The 14276-nt window shown below is 45.5% G+C and overlaps 1 protein-coding gene across 1 annotated transcript in view; it reads left to right on the top strand.

Moving 5' to 3' along the window:
* Window positions 1-14276, top strand: part of LOC143964253 (ceramide synthase 2-like) — a 71609-nt gene that overhangs the window by 38400 nt on the left and 18933 nt on the right. Inside the window, exons 5-7 of the mRNA XM_077473952.1 lie at window positions 3776-3868; window positions 7192-7320; window positions 13900-14006. Of these exons, the coding sequence (XP_077330078.1) occupies window positions 3776-3868; window positions 7192-7320; window positions 13900-14006 (329 nt within the window). The remainder of the gene's footprint in view (window positions 1-3775; window positions 3869-7191; window positions 7321-13899; window positions 14007-14276) is intronic.

The raw sequence follows: 14276 nt of genomic DNA, 5'->3' as shown, positions 1-14276 counted from the left end.
GTCATGATAAAAATCGCTGTTTACATCGGCATCTCCCCGTGAGACGATCGCGGGTATCCCCATGGCGATTGAGTCCGCGGGACCCGCGACCGGACTCACGGGGGTCCCGACCGGCACGTGAGCGCGCCGCCAGCGGTGCACGCAATGGCAGGGCGGCATATAGAAATGGACGTACCTGTACGCCAATAGGCCTGCCCGTACGTGCGTCGGTCAGGAACTGGTTAAAGGGATATACACATACTATGCTGAGGATCATCACCCTTTCATCCATGGAGGAGAGGATGCATGGAGGATTTTGAGCGCTAGATTTTATTTTTTTTTATTTTTTTTATACTGTTTCTTACCCTTTTTGGCTAAAAAAAAAACATTTGCAAGACAATACTTCTAAAAGAAAGCCTTGTTTGTCCTTAAAATGTTACTAAATCCACGTAGTGGAACAGTAAAATCTTTTCGGATCTGTGGGTGGATGCCATCTGGTCCAGGTGCTTTATCCACCTTTATTCTGTCTTAAATATTTCTGGACCATATCACTTTTGAGCCTTTTGTGTGCCAATACCACTTCCATAATGGACATGAGCTCCCCCATGCTCCTTTGTTTACACAGAGCTGAAGAAAGTATTTTGCCTTCTCTTTATCCCCAGTCACCCACTCTAGATTATTTTGTAAAGGGCCTACATGCTCAGACCTGACCTTTTTCCTATGAATATATTTTAAGAATTTTTTTGGGGTTTGTCCTACTATTTTTTTGCAATCTGTCGTTTGTTTTGAATTTTTGCATTCTTGATTTCCTTTTTACATATTCTGTTATATTCTTTGTAGCATTTAAACGATGATGGTGTTCCTTCATTTTAATATTTTATTTTCTTATTATTTATAGCCTTCTTAACTTTGGCCGTGAACCACATTTGTATTTTATTTATTTTATTTTTAGCCTTTTACACGTCTTGCCCATGGGAATATACTTTTCAGTGAGTTTGCATAGTCTCTTTTTGAAAAATGCCCATTTCTGTTCTGTGTCCATTGTGGGTGTGTATACAGATCCTAAATGACAGCCCAATCCCTCCCTCCTCCCTCCTCCATGCCCAGTAACTAAAAAAGAACACAGTGGATGGGATGTCACATCTTGATTGATGGATGATCCGCCTCCCATAACAGCATGAGGACACAGGCTGTAGTGGAAATCTCCTCCTACCTGAACACTCAGGACTCGGGTGGACCCTGCAGTTTATCACGTGATTATGGTATACAGATCAACCAAAAAGGTATATAGTGGCAGTGTTTTAATGTAAAACGAAGATTTATAAGCTGTGGGCACTGGGGGGGGGGCGCGCGCTCATGAATTATTTTTATATTACTGGGTTTAGTAACACTTTAAAAAAAACAATATATGTATTCCTTAAAAGGGAAGTATGGGGTTAGGGGTTACTGCACATTTATACTTGCCTAGGTGGATCAGTCCGTTGCTGCACCTGTCCCCCACCAACTCGAACGCTGAGAACCGAGTAATCTAATACCGCAGATCACTTGGTTCTCGCAGCTTTCCGAGCGGAGAGCTGCCGACGGTCTCTGCTCTGCCCTCTCCTCGCGCACTGGAGCGCTGGGCTTTGGAGGAGGTGGGAGCGGCCGGCTCAGGATCTCAGCGGCTTGCCCCCCAATCCCCCCCCCCAGATATGTCATTTCTTGCTTGTGTGACTGGCTCACTGAGTTTCCCAGAAGTCTGCACTAAGATGCAAGTCAGATTTTAGGCTTCCTGTGCAAAAATGTAATTTTTGGTGACATGCTCCCAGTGGGAAATTGCATCTAAAGAGATGCAGACCATGCCACTTTCCTCATTAGAACCCTGCAAGTGCAGCAGCTGATTTATAATTATAAAATGACTCCCATTCACGTTCATTTTGTACACGTACACAAAGAAACAAACAGCTATTTCTTCAGAGCAAAAACAGGTAGGAATCTGCAACAAAGTTTGTTCAACTCCTTGCAGTGTGGCTCACCCAGATGGGAATGATTTTTTTTCCCCCCAACAAAAGTGGAGTTACTCTTTAAGTAATGATGACATTTTTACAGAACAAACAGGTCAGAGAAGAAAATCTAAATATTACTCTGGTCCTTACAGGTGCAAGAAGTGAAGTGGTTAAATTGAAGATTGAAACCGTTTTATTCCTTCCTACTTTATCCAAAACGATTAGCTCGACATACACTTTTCCTTTCTTGTAGTTTTTTTTTTATATATATATATTTTTATTTAAAGCGGAGTTCCACCCATTTAAAAGTCAGCAGCTGCAAAAAGTGTAGCTGCTGACTTTTAATAATCGGACACTCACCTGTCCCATGGTCCAGCAATGCGGGCGCCTGCAGACTCGCTCCCCTGGGCGGTGCTAGCATTGTAACTGTAAGCACCAGGCACGCACTACGCATGCGCAAGCCACTCTGCGTGTTGTGAATGGCCGGGCAATTGTGGCATGTCGGGGGGGTCACAGCACGTAAAGCGGAAGCTCCATTTTTGGAGGGAACTCTGTTTTAAAGTGGTTGTAAAGGGAAAACATAAAAAACACAAACATGTCAATACTTACCTTCTCTGTGCTATAGAATTGCACAGCATGGGCCCAATCCATCTCTTCTCGGGTCCCCCATCCATCTCTTCTCGGGTCCCCCATCAGTGGTCCTGACTCCTCCTCTCTTGCTGGTGTCCCCAATAGAAAACCGATTCCTGTGGGGGTCACTCGTGCGGGCTTGCTCCCAAGCAACACTGCTGTGTCTTTCGACACAGACAGCATGATTCGGCCCTGCCCCCGCTCCCTCGTCACTGGAGTTGATTGACAGAAGTAGGAGCCACTGGCTTCTGCTGCTATTGATTTGCCCAGGGAGGAGGGACAAAGCCAGGAGAGCCACAGCTAGGTCGTGATTGGGTTTAGGTAAGCATAAGAGGGGTGAGGAGGTGAGTCTGTGACACAGAACGTTTTTTTTTTTTGTTTTTTAACCTTAAAGTGGTACTAAACCCACAACAGTAAAATCAGTCTATATATGCAGTAAAGCATGCTTTTTATACTCACTGTGGAACCTAAGGGGTTAATCCTCTGCATTGTGTAAAAAGACATTGATCCTGTCTTTTGATCCCCCCCCCCCCCCCCTCTTCCATAGTCCCCAAACCATCTCCTGATAGTACAGAGCCTTGGAGGCACTCTGCACATGCTCAGTTTGGTGTGTAGTGCTAGAGCTAGAGTTTTTATTTCCTTGGGAGAGTGTATTGAATCAGCACAGGGCCAATCAGCACCGTCCAGACAAAGGGTCAGGGGTCCTAGGGGTCCTGCATTCTCATAGGACACGCGGAGGAGATCCTACAAGCTTTAACCAGACACTGATAGAAGTCACAAGACTGCTATATACTGCTGATGAGAAAAGGTATTTATCAGTTTATATTTACTAAAATAATTACATTTCCATGTTCTGTGTACTGTGGGAGACCAGATATAGTGAATGCAGGGTCCTGGGTGTAGTAACCCTTTAATGCATAGAATGTATTAAGGTTAAAAAAAAAAAAACGCTGTAAGGTTGTATTCTCCGATTTTTTTTATTTATTTTTTTCTTTTCTTTCGTAATGAAATTCCCTTTCAGTACAGACACTTTCTTCTTTGGTATGTCCCAGTTTGTTGTAATTCTAATAGGGTGGTTCAACCTTATGTGCAAATTGGCTTCTCAAGTGTGTGCGTGACATGTTTGCGTAGATGATTTTGTTTGACACGTATTATTTACCTATGTCTTTTGCTTTTGGCAGGAAGTGCTGTCATCCCAGTACTGGTACTATGTGTTAGAGCTGAGCTTTTATTGGTCCCTGCTGTTCAGCGTCGCCTTTGATGTCAGAAGAAAGGTGAGACAATATTTCCATTCTAAATACTGTTCTCCTGTTTTAAATGTTTCTGTGGCTTTAGTATTGCACTAAACAGTCATCCGATCAGCTACTACAATTCCAGCATATAGCATAGTAAATGTTTCCATCCTCCTATCCAGCAACTTGTGGAGGCAGACAGAAAATCAAAATGCGACCAGAGACTCCGAATGTAAATCCTGCAATGCTCCTTCTTGTACGCTGGAGGAAATTGGAAGCTTTTCTTTTTTGACCTTGCTTAAAATTCAGACTGGCTAATGATATAGATATAAAATATATATAAAATATATATATCAAATATATGAGAGAGATTCTCTCTCTCTCTCTCTCTCTCTCTCTCTCTCTCTCTCTCTCTCTCTCTCTCTCTCTCTCTCTCTCTCTCTCTCTCTCTCTCTCTCTCTCTCTCTCTCTCTCTCTCTCTCTCTCTCTCTCTCTCTCTCTCTCTCTCTCTCTCTCTCTCTCCTCTCTCTCTCTATATATATATATATATATATATATATATATATATATATTATATATATATATATATATATAATATATATATTATAATATAATAAGCTCCTGAATCCGCGTACATATGATCAAACAATCTGGTGGACTAAGAAAGAAATATGTCCACCGGACTCGCATTTCGGCGGACAATACGGCCATGTGTTTGCTAGTCCAGCAGACAATACGGCCATGTGTGTGCTAGTCCAGCGGACAATACGGCCGTGTGTGTGCTAGTCTGCCGTACTTTTGAAATGAATGGACTTTTCCCACCCGGAGAAAGGTCCGCTCGTTTTGAGCTCGGCTCCAGGTAGCTGGGACCAGCGAAGGAGGCGTCGCTGGCCCCGTAACCTTGTATGGAGTTAAAGGGGAAGCCCTACGCGGAAAAAAAACGGCGTGGGGGTCCCCCTCTAGGTCCATATCAGACCCTTATCTGAGCACGCTACCCTGGCCGGCCAGAAAAGGGGGTGGGGATGAGCGATCGCTCCTCCTGAGCCATACCAGGCCACGTGCCCTCAACATGGGGGGGTGCTTTGGGGAAGTCCCTGTGTGGGCGAGTCCGTTCATTTCAAAAGTCCGGCAGATAGTCCGGCGGTATGGCGGATAGTACGGCGGACTAAGTCCGCCGCAAAAGTACCGTGTGTGGGCAGGTAGCTCATTCGGAAAGTCCGGTGGACAGTACGGCGGTTTGTCCACCAGACTAAGTCCGCCGGATAGTCTGATACGTGTGTACGCGGCACAAAGCTTCCCACCAACGACTTTGCATATTATTATATATATATATATATATATATATATATATATATATTACACTGTGATTCTGTACTTGCCAAATATGCTTCAGAAATCTCCCTCCACTGAGTCTGGCTGCATCCACTGTGGGCAGCTGAAGCTGCTTTCTGTTTTCCTGGATTTACGCACACACAGAGGCACACCTCCAGCTCCACAGCTCTCATTGGCCCTCTTGTGACTCATCCCCCCTCCCTTCCTGGCAAACTCTCACAAGAGTGAGCGAGAGAGCTGTGCATGATGTCATAAGCCTAGGCTAATGACCAGACAAGAAACAGGAAGTTGGTTGTATAAGGTATTTACTGGCAGATAAAAAATGTTTTACTATCCAAAGTTAAAACAACAACAAGGGCAGAAGATTTAATAGATGGACAGATGAAGTTCTGCTTTAAGTCATCCCTTGTTGGCAGTTAAATCCACATAAGAAAGTTCTTCAATCTGAGGCATAGCCTGTAATTGCCCATTAGGAGAGCCACCAGCTTGATCATTCACTGGAAGACTGTCAGGGAAAGGTGCCCATGTCATCACCGTGCCCTTTTTTGTGCCGTTCATAGCATGGCACCTTTGAGTCATCCCAGTTAGCAATAAAATCCTCATAGAAAAGTTCTTCAAACTGTGTGAAGTATAGCTTGTAGTGCAGGGATGTGCAATTAGCGGAACTCCAGCTGTTGCAGAACTACAAGTCCCATAAGGCATAGCAAGACTCTGACAGCCGCGAGCATGACACCCAGAGGCAGAGGCATGATGGGACCTGTCGTTTTGTAACAGCTGGAGGTCCGCTAATTGCATATCCCTGTTGTAGTGAAACCTTAGATTATGAGCATAATCCGTTCCAGGAGAATGCTTGTACTCCAAAGCACTCGCATTTCAAAGTGAGTTTCCCCATAGAAGTCAATGGAAACAAAGATCATTCATTCTGCATTGACTTCTATTGCATGCAATGCTGCATGTGGCCAGAGGTGGGGGGAAGCACTGGAGAGCCTCGGAAATACCCGGGGACAGCTCGGATGAACTCAGGCTCGGAAACACTCGGGAAAGGCGTTTTTCCCAGTGTTTCCTAGTATTTCCGAACGGCTCCGAACCGTTCCGAGTGTCACCAGCGCCCCTCACCTCTGGCCAAATGCGGTACTGCACACCCCATTAGCTTGAACTCATTTTACGAGACAACACTCGCAAACTGAGTCAGGATTTTTTTTTTAAACTGTTGCTTGTCTTTCAAAACGCTCATTAACCGCGTTACTCGTTAACCAAGGTTCCACTATAATTGCCTAATAGGGGAGCCACCAGCTTAATTAAAGACAGTTCCAAGTACTATCCTAACGCTCAAATGGAGCTCAAAGAATTAGAACCTGTCCATTTTCTGTTGAAGTGATTTCCCTTCCTATGTGGGCTCCTGGACAGGTAGTGAAGAGCGTCCTCTAGTGGTGACACAGACAGACATAAGATCATTGTTATGTAGAGCAGGAAAGAGTTGAAAAACATCTTTTATTTTTTATTTTTTCAAAAATCTGTGAGATTCTCCCTCGCCTCTGTGACAAGTAATAAAAGTACAAACAAATGGCAACTGCCCCTACCTATAACTGGCCTTTGCAGAAAGGAGAACATGGAAGGGGCGACGTCTGTCAAACAAAGATTCCCAGCTCACGTGCCAGCCTGCAAAAAAACCGAACGGACCCCCCCCCCCCCCAGTGCACTGCGGTGCCGTGATGTGGCCGCTGTCACTTACGCATCTATTTGCAAGTGTGTGCTAAACTAAACCCCCTGTTTTAATGTGAACTGTTAGACGGGATCCATTTGATTCTGTTTCAGGCTGGCTGGTAAGTGAGCTAGGAATATTTTATTTGTTTTTTTAACAAGTAATGAAAGCCTGACGGAGGTTCTAACCTTTCCCCCCCCACATAAACATGTTTGTTTTCTGGTGCTCCTGTCTTTAAATGGAGACACAACCCAAATTAGAATGCAAAACTTTGTAAAAACTGTTTCACTTTAAAATAAATCCACAGCTTAGCGTTATTTTGTTATTGCAGGACTTCAATGTACAAGTTGTTCATCACTGTGCAACCATCTTTTTGCTGAACTTTTCCTGGAGCGTCAAGTATATCCGAATGGGAACGCTGACTATGTTGGTGCATGATGTTTCCGACGTCTTGTTGGAGGTACAGTAGAAAATGGCACTTAAAGAGAAATTAAAGGATTTTTTTTAAAGTAACAAACATGTTATACTTACCTTACTTGCAGTGGTCTTGCACAGAGCGGCCCCGATCCTCCTCTTCCTGGGCCCCTTGCTGCCACTCTTTGCCCCTCCCTCCTGCCGAGTGTCCCTATAGCAAGCAGCTTGCAATGGGGGCACCCAATCAGGCTTGCTCACAAGCCACGGCTCTGCATATTCATTTACACACACAGCCCGCAGCTTGGCCCCACCCCATTTCTCCTTATTGGCTCCCTCAGTGGACTTTAAATAAAAGTATATTACAATCAGTATAAATAAGGGACATGAGAAGCCTTAAAACTTTGGGGTGTCCAAATGCAATCCAAAGGGGGGGGGGGGGGGGGGGTGTTAACAAAGCATACAAATACCAACAAGCCCATGAAAACAGAAAACTGGGGGCTCCCTACGTCCAACGCTGGCATCAGATGTGGCTGAGATGTCCACCTGCTAGAACTTAGAGAATGTAGAAACAGAAGACCAGGTGGCAGCCTTGCATATCTGAGAAACAGTTGCTTGAATCCGTAAAGGCCCAAGAAAGACTCACAGGTCTAGTAGACTGCACCTCGATGGAGTAAAACCTGATCCTTAAGACTAGGGTTGCACCGATACGGATGCTAGTATCCGTATCGGTGCCAATACCGAGCATTTGCACAAGTACTTGAAAATGCTGTGATGCCTAATCTGATACATGGGCAGTCATGTGATGGGGCCCGTTATAAGCACCGATCTCCCTGTATAGATTTCAATAAAGCAGCTGAAAGCTGTAGGAGAGAGAGGACGTGAAAAGGCTGTCAGCTGCTTTATTGAAAGCCTTACGGGTAGATCGGTGCTTGTAACGGCCCCCACCACCGCACCGATCACCCCCCACTGTCTCCTGACTCCTCCTCAGTTTCCTCCTCCTTGCTCCTAAGGTGCCCCACCATGTCCTCCTCTGCTCCCCCTCTTTGTCCTTCTCTGTTCATTCTCCGCTCCCCCTCCATGTTCTTTTTTCAGCTCCCCCTCCGTGTCCTTCTCCGCTCCCCCTCCGTGTCCTTCTCCGCTCCCCCTCCGTGTCCTTCTCCGCTCCCCCTCCGTGTCCTTCTCCGCTCCCCCTCCGTGTCCTTCTCCGCTCCCCCTCCGTGTCCTTCTCCGCTCCCCCTCCTTTTCTTTCTCTGCTCCCCCTCCGTGTCCTTCTCCGCTCCCCCTCCGTGTCCTTCTCCGCTCCCCCTCCGTGTCCTTCTCCGCTCCCCCTCCGTGTCCTTCTCCGCTCCCCCTCCGTGTCCTTCTCCGCTCCCCCTCCGTGTCCTTCTCCGCTCCCCCTCCGTGTCCTTCTCCGCTCCCCCTCCGTGTCCTTCTCCGCTCCCCCTCCGTGTCCTTCTCCGCTCCCCCTTCGTGTCCTTCTCCGCTCCCCCTCCGTGTCCTTCTCCGCTCCCCCTCCGTGTCCTTCTCCGCTCCTCCTCCGTGTCCTTCTCCGCGTCCCCCTCCTTGTCTTCCTCCGCGTCCCCCTCCTTGTCTTCCTCCGCGTCCCCCTCCTTGTCTTCCTCCGCGTCCCCCTCCTTGTCTTCCTCCGCGTCCCCCTCCTTGTCTTCCTCCGCGTCCCCCTCCTTGTCTTCCTCCGCGTCCCCCTCCTTGTCTTCCTCCGCGTCCCCCTCCTTGTCTTCCTCCGCGTCCCCTTCCTTGTCTTCCTCCGCGTCCCCTTCCTCGTCTTCCTCCGCGTCCCCTTCCTCGTCTTCCTCCGCGTCCCCTTCCTCGTCTTCCTCCGCGTCCCCTTCCTCGTCTTCCTCCGCGTCCCCTTCCTCGTCTTCCTCCGCGTCCCCTTCCTCGTCTTCCTCCGCGTCCCCTTCCTCGTCTTCCTCCGCGTCCCCTTCCTCGTCTTCCTCCGCCGTCCCCTTCCTCGTCTTCCTCCGCGTCCCCTTCCTCGTCTTCCTCCGCGTCCCCTTCCTCGTCTTCCTCCGCGTCCCCTTCCTCGTCTTCCTCCGCGTCCCCTTCCTCGTCTTCCTCCGCGTCCCCTTCCTCGTCTTCCTCCGCGTCCCCTTCCTCGTCTTCCTCCGCGTCCCCTTCCTCGTCTTCCTCCGCGTCCCCTTCCTTGTCCTCCTCCGCTCCACAGCCCCCTTCCTAGAGATCTGTCAGGATGGAGAGAGGAGGAAGGAGCCACTAAATATGTAATTAACCGGCTCCTTCCTTTTCTGTATGTCCATTCATAACGGAGCAGAGAAAACTATTTACGATGCTTCCGTTTATAAATGTAGAGAAGCCTCTGTCTCCTCTCCATTCATCTTCCGTGCAGCTGAGGCTACAGAGAAAGAGACCGAGGAATCTTTGTCCTTCGTCCCTTTCTCTGTCTCAAAGGGGAGATTTCAGAGGTCTATTTAGACCCCTGGCATCTTACATAAGCCCCCCAAACAGGGTTGATAAAAATAAAGGAAAAATTGTAATAAATATTTTGAAGTAAAATTGTAAAAATAATAAAAAATAAACAAAAAAAACTGACAATACCGCCCCCCGCCCCCCAAACAAAGAAAGCATTGTAAAAAAAATATATATATATAAATTGTAAAAAAAAATAATAATAATAAAATAAACTACTGACACAGTCCACACCTCATCAGTGCCTCCTATCAGTGCCCATCAGTGCTACTGTCACATGACATTTAAAAAAAAGTATCGGTGTCAGCGAGTACTTGGGAAAAAAAAGTATCGGTACTTGTACTCGGCCTTAAAGTGGTATTGGTGCAACCCTACTTGAGACAATAAGCTTGAATGATGGTCTGCTTGAGCCACCTAGAGATGGTATAAGCCAGGGTACCCTTCCAGTCCATTCAAGGTGACTGAATTGAGCTGGAACCAGAGAGGGACAGAAGAATAACAGACGCTACCTTAGGCAAGAGGAAAATCCTGGTCAACACCATCTGTGCAAGACCAGAAAGGGTTCCTTGCAGGATGAAGCTGCCAGGTCTGACACTTGCCTTGCAGAGGTGACGACTACCACCATGTGAGACTAGAAAGAGGAAATTTTGTAATGGTTTCTAATGGCAGCTTCTGAAGCATAAAGGGAACCAGATACAGTGCCTTGAAAAAGTATTCATACCCCTTTAAATTTTCCACATTTTGTCCTGTTGTCAACATAAAGGTTTTTTTGGGGGGATTTTATGTGATAGAACAACACAAAGTGACACACAACTGTGAAGTGGAAGGAAAACGATAAATGATTTTACATTTTTTTTTTTTTTTTTAATAAATAAATATGTGAAAAATGTGAGGCATGCATTTGTATTCAGCCCTCTTTAGGCCTCTTTCACACGAGACGGACTCCGCTTCCACGGAGTCCGCCTCTGTCTGTCAGCTCAGCGAGAGATCTCTCCATTGATCTCCGCTGAGCCGGTGGATGACGGGTCCCTCTCTGCTCACTGAGCGGGGGAGGGGCTTGTCCAGCACCGCTGGTCTCTATGGAGAGATCGGATGAAAACGGACAGCATGTCCCTTTTCATCAGATCTCACCCGATCCGCCAGCGACGGATCTGGACGTAGGGCCATCCGTCTGCTTTTAGCGGATCAGACCTCAGCGGACATGTCTCCGCTGACATCCGTCGCTCCGTAGATCGGCATGGAGCGCCCGTTCAGGTCTGCCGTCAAAACGGACAGGCAGACCTGAATGGTCCGTCAGTGTGAAAGGGGCCTAATTCTGATACCCCTATCTAAAATCTAGTGGAACCAATTGCCTTCAGAAGTCACCTAATTAGTAAACCGAGTCCACCTGTGTGTACTCTTTCTGAGATTTGTTGTTTACAAGTCAAAAACTGTTTTGGTTTTTTTGCTAGAAAATTACTTAGAACCCCCAAACTTTATATATATATATATATATATATATATATATATATATATATATATATTTTTTTTTTTTTTTTAACACCCTAGAGAATAAAATGGTGGTCGTTGCAATACTTTGTCACACCGTATTTGCGCAGCTGTCTTACAAGCGCACTTTTTTTGTAAAAAGTACAATTTGAGTTAAAAAATAAGACAACAGTTTATAGCCCAGTTTTTTTTTATATTGTGAAAAGATAATGTTACGTCGAGTAAATTGATACCCAACATGTTGCTCATCAAAATTGCGCCCGCTCGTGGAATGGCGACAAACTTTTACCCTTAAAAAATCTCCATAGGCGACGTTTAAAAAATTCTACAGGTTGCATGTTTAGAGGAGGTCTAGGGCTAGAAATATTGCTCTTGCTCTACCGATCGCGGCAAAACCTCACATGTTTTCATATGCGGGCGCTGCTCACGTATGCGGTCGTTTCTGCATGTGAGCTGTGTGGGACAGGGCACGTTTAAAATATATATATATATATATATATATATATATATATATATATATATATATATATATATAATTTTTTTTTTTTTTTTTTTTTTTTTTCTTATTTTATCATTTTATTTTTTTATACTGTTCTTTAAAAAAAAAAAAAAAAAAATGTCACTTTTATTCCTATTACAAGGAACGTAAACATCCCTTGTAATAGAAAAAAACATGACAGGTCCTCTTAAATATGAGATGTGGGGTCAAAAAGACCTCAGATCTCATATTTATACTAAGATGCAATAAAAAAATTTTTATTTTTTTTTTCAAGATGTCATTTAAAAAAAAAAAAAAGGCCCTTTAAGAGCAATGGCGGAAGTGACGTTTTGCATCTGGAACACAGTGCGTTATACTGTATGAAGTCTCAGCTACATACAGTTTATACCGCACAACCAGCAGCCTCACAGGTTAGTGAAGGACATAGTTGGTTTGTGCCAAGCTGAAGTGTGTGGAAAGATGGAGTTCTTCTTTAACCACTACAATACAGGGCACTTTCGCCCCCTTCCTTCCCAGCCCAATTTTCAGCTTTCATCGCTGTAGCGCTTTCAGTGACAATTGCGCGGTCATGCTACACTGTACCCAAATGAAATTTTTATCATTTTGTTCGCACAAGTAGAGCTTTATTTTGGTGTTATTTATTCACGACTCCGTTTTTTATTTTTTGCGATATAAGCGCAAAAAAAGCGGAAATTTGGAAAAAAAACAATATTTTCTTTTTTCTATTTTAAAAGAAATCCAATAAAATCAAATTTTGTCATAAATTTAAGCCAAAATGTATTCTGCTACATGTTTTTGGTAAAAAAAATTCAGTTAAGTGTATAATAATTGGTTTGTGTGATCCCGGACATATGTATGCAAATGATCATGTACATATGTGTGCAGGTGATCACGTACATATGTGTGCAGATAATCATTGGGACATGTGATTTTAGTGGGACATATGTGGGGGACATGTTTTTATTAGGGACATGTGTTTTTATTATTTGGGGACATGTATGTTTTGGGGACATATGTGGGGACTGTGTTTATACTGTGTGGTGTGTTTACACTAGACTGGTGATCGGTGAGTAAAAAGTTGTAAAAAACAGCTCATACTCACTGATCACCAGCCGGCTGCAGCGATCTGCTCTCCTCTCCTCAGCGATGACTTCTGTGTGAGGAGAGGAGGAGACGATTGCCTATCAACCGGCTGTTTACATCACATGACGGCCGTGATTGGACACGGCCGTCATGTGATCAGGAGGGCCAATCACAGAGCCCTCCTCCCGATCTGAGATGCGCCGTGTCCGGGTGACACGAGCACATCGGGATTGCGCCGCTGCGCGGGCACGATCCCGCTCCTTCTGAAGGACGTTCCTGAATGTCCTTTCAGAAGTAGACGGCTCCCACCCGGCCGTATATGTGCATTGGCCGGGTGGGAAGTGGTTAAAGTGAAACTAAAGCATCAATTTAAAAAAATCTGCAAGCAGGCAGGCTCTCTACTACAGAATAGGCATGCAAAAGGTCTCTTGTGCAATAAAAATAACCTACCCGCCAGCACGCTTTCATTTATGGAATGTACACTGAGCTGCGCAAGCACAGCTTAGTATACATTTCAGCACTGCGGCTGTGTGCTGGGATGACTGCTGTTCTGCGCATGCGCAGGGGCGATGACATCCTGCGTTGGCCAATAAAGACAGCTACAGCCTGGCACCAAGAGGAAGAAAGACGCCAGCTCCAGAGAGGGGCCGTTGAAGCAGAGGTAAGTGTTGCCGACTTTTAGTTTTGCTTTAAGTGAGTCCAGGGCAAAGTGCCTCAGCTTTGGACCAATAATGCCATGAGCAATCCGCAGGCATAATGACCTAACCTGGAGCACTGCCGACTGCAGGACTGTAACACAGAGAACGCTAATCTAGCCACTCGCCACCAAATCATCTACATGTACGTCATTTGACTTCAAGTGGTTATACCGGGTTGATACCCGCAGCTACAGGCATAATCCCGGTATTGTTTTTGTTTTTTTCAACAGGCGGTTGATTTTCTTGTAAAAGCCATCCTAGCGGCTAATTGGCCACTGGACGGCCTTTACCAGTAGCAGGAGTTTGTCTTTCGTTCCTGCATTAAGTTTCGTTCTATTGCCTTCCGTGAGCACTGACAAAATGGTTTCTGTATCAGTATTACACTTCATGTGTACATTTCCTTTTTTTCTAGGCCGCGAAAATGTGCAGTTATGCTCAGTGGAAGAAGTCATGTAATGTGCTGTTCGGTGTATTCGCCCTGGTGTTCGTGGTCAGCCGACTCATTGTCTTCCCTTTTTGGTAAGTTGGGCAAATAAATACACCATTTTTTTTTTTTTTTAAGCCATTAATGTAAATGATTCAAAAGCTTTAAGCTGAACTCCAGGAAATGAGCACTTTGTGCAACATGCTGAATTATTAGGGGTATAAAAGAGAACTTTGGGATTTAGGAAAAAAAAAAAAAAAGATACTCATCTAGGTGGAAGCAGCATTGGTCTGATGCTACATCTGTCCCCCACTGGCTCTACACTGAGAACTGAGCAATCAAAGACCGGTGATCGCTCAGTTCTC

The sequence above is a fragment of the Lithobates pipiens genome, unplaced genomic scaffold (genome assembly GCF_037356315.1).
Source record: "Lithobates pipiens isolate NorthernLeopardFrog02 unplaced genomic scaffold, aLitPip1_a1.2 Scaffold_8, whole genome shotgun sequence".
Classification (NCBI taxonomy): Eukaryota; Metazoa; Chordata; class Amphibia; order Anura; family Ranidae; genus Lithobates; species Lithobates pipiens.
The sequence above is the reverse complement of the archived record's forward strand: the minus strand, read 5'-3'. Positions and strand labels throughout refer to the sequence as shown.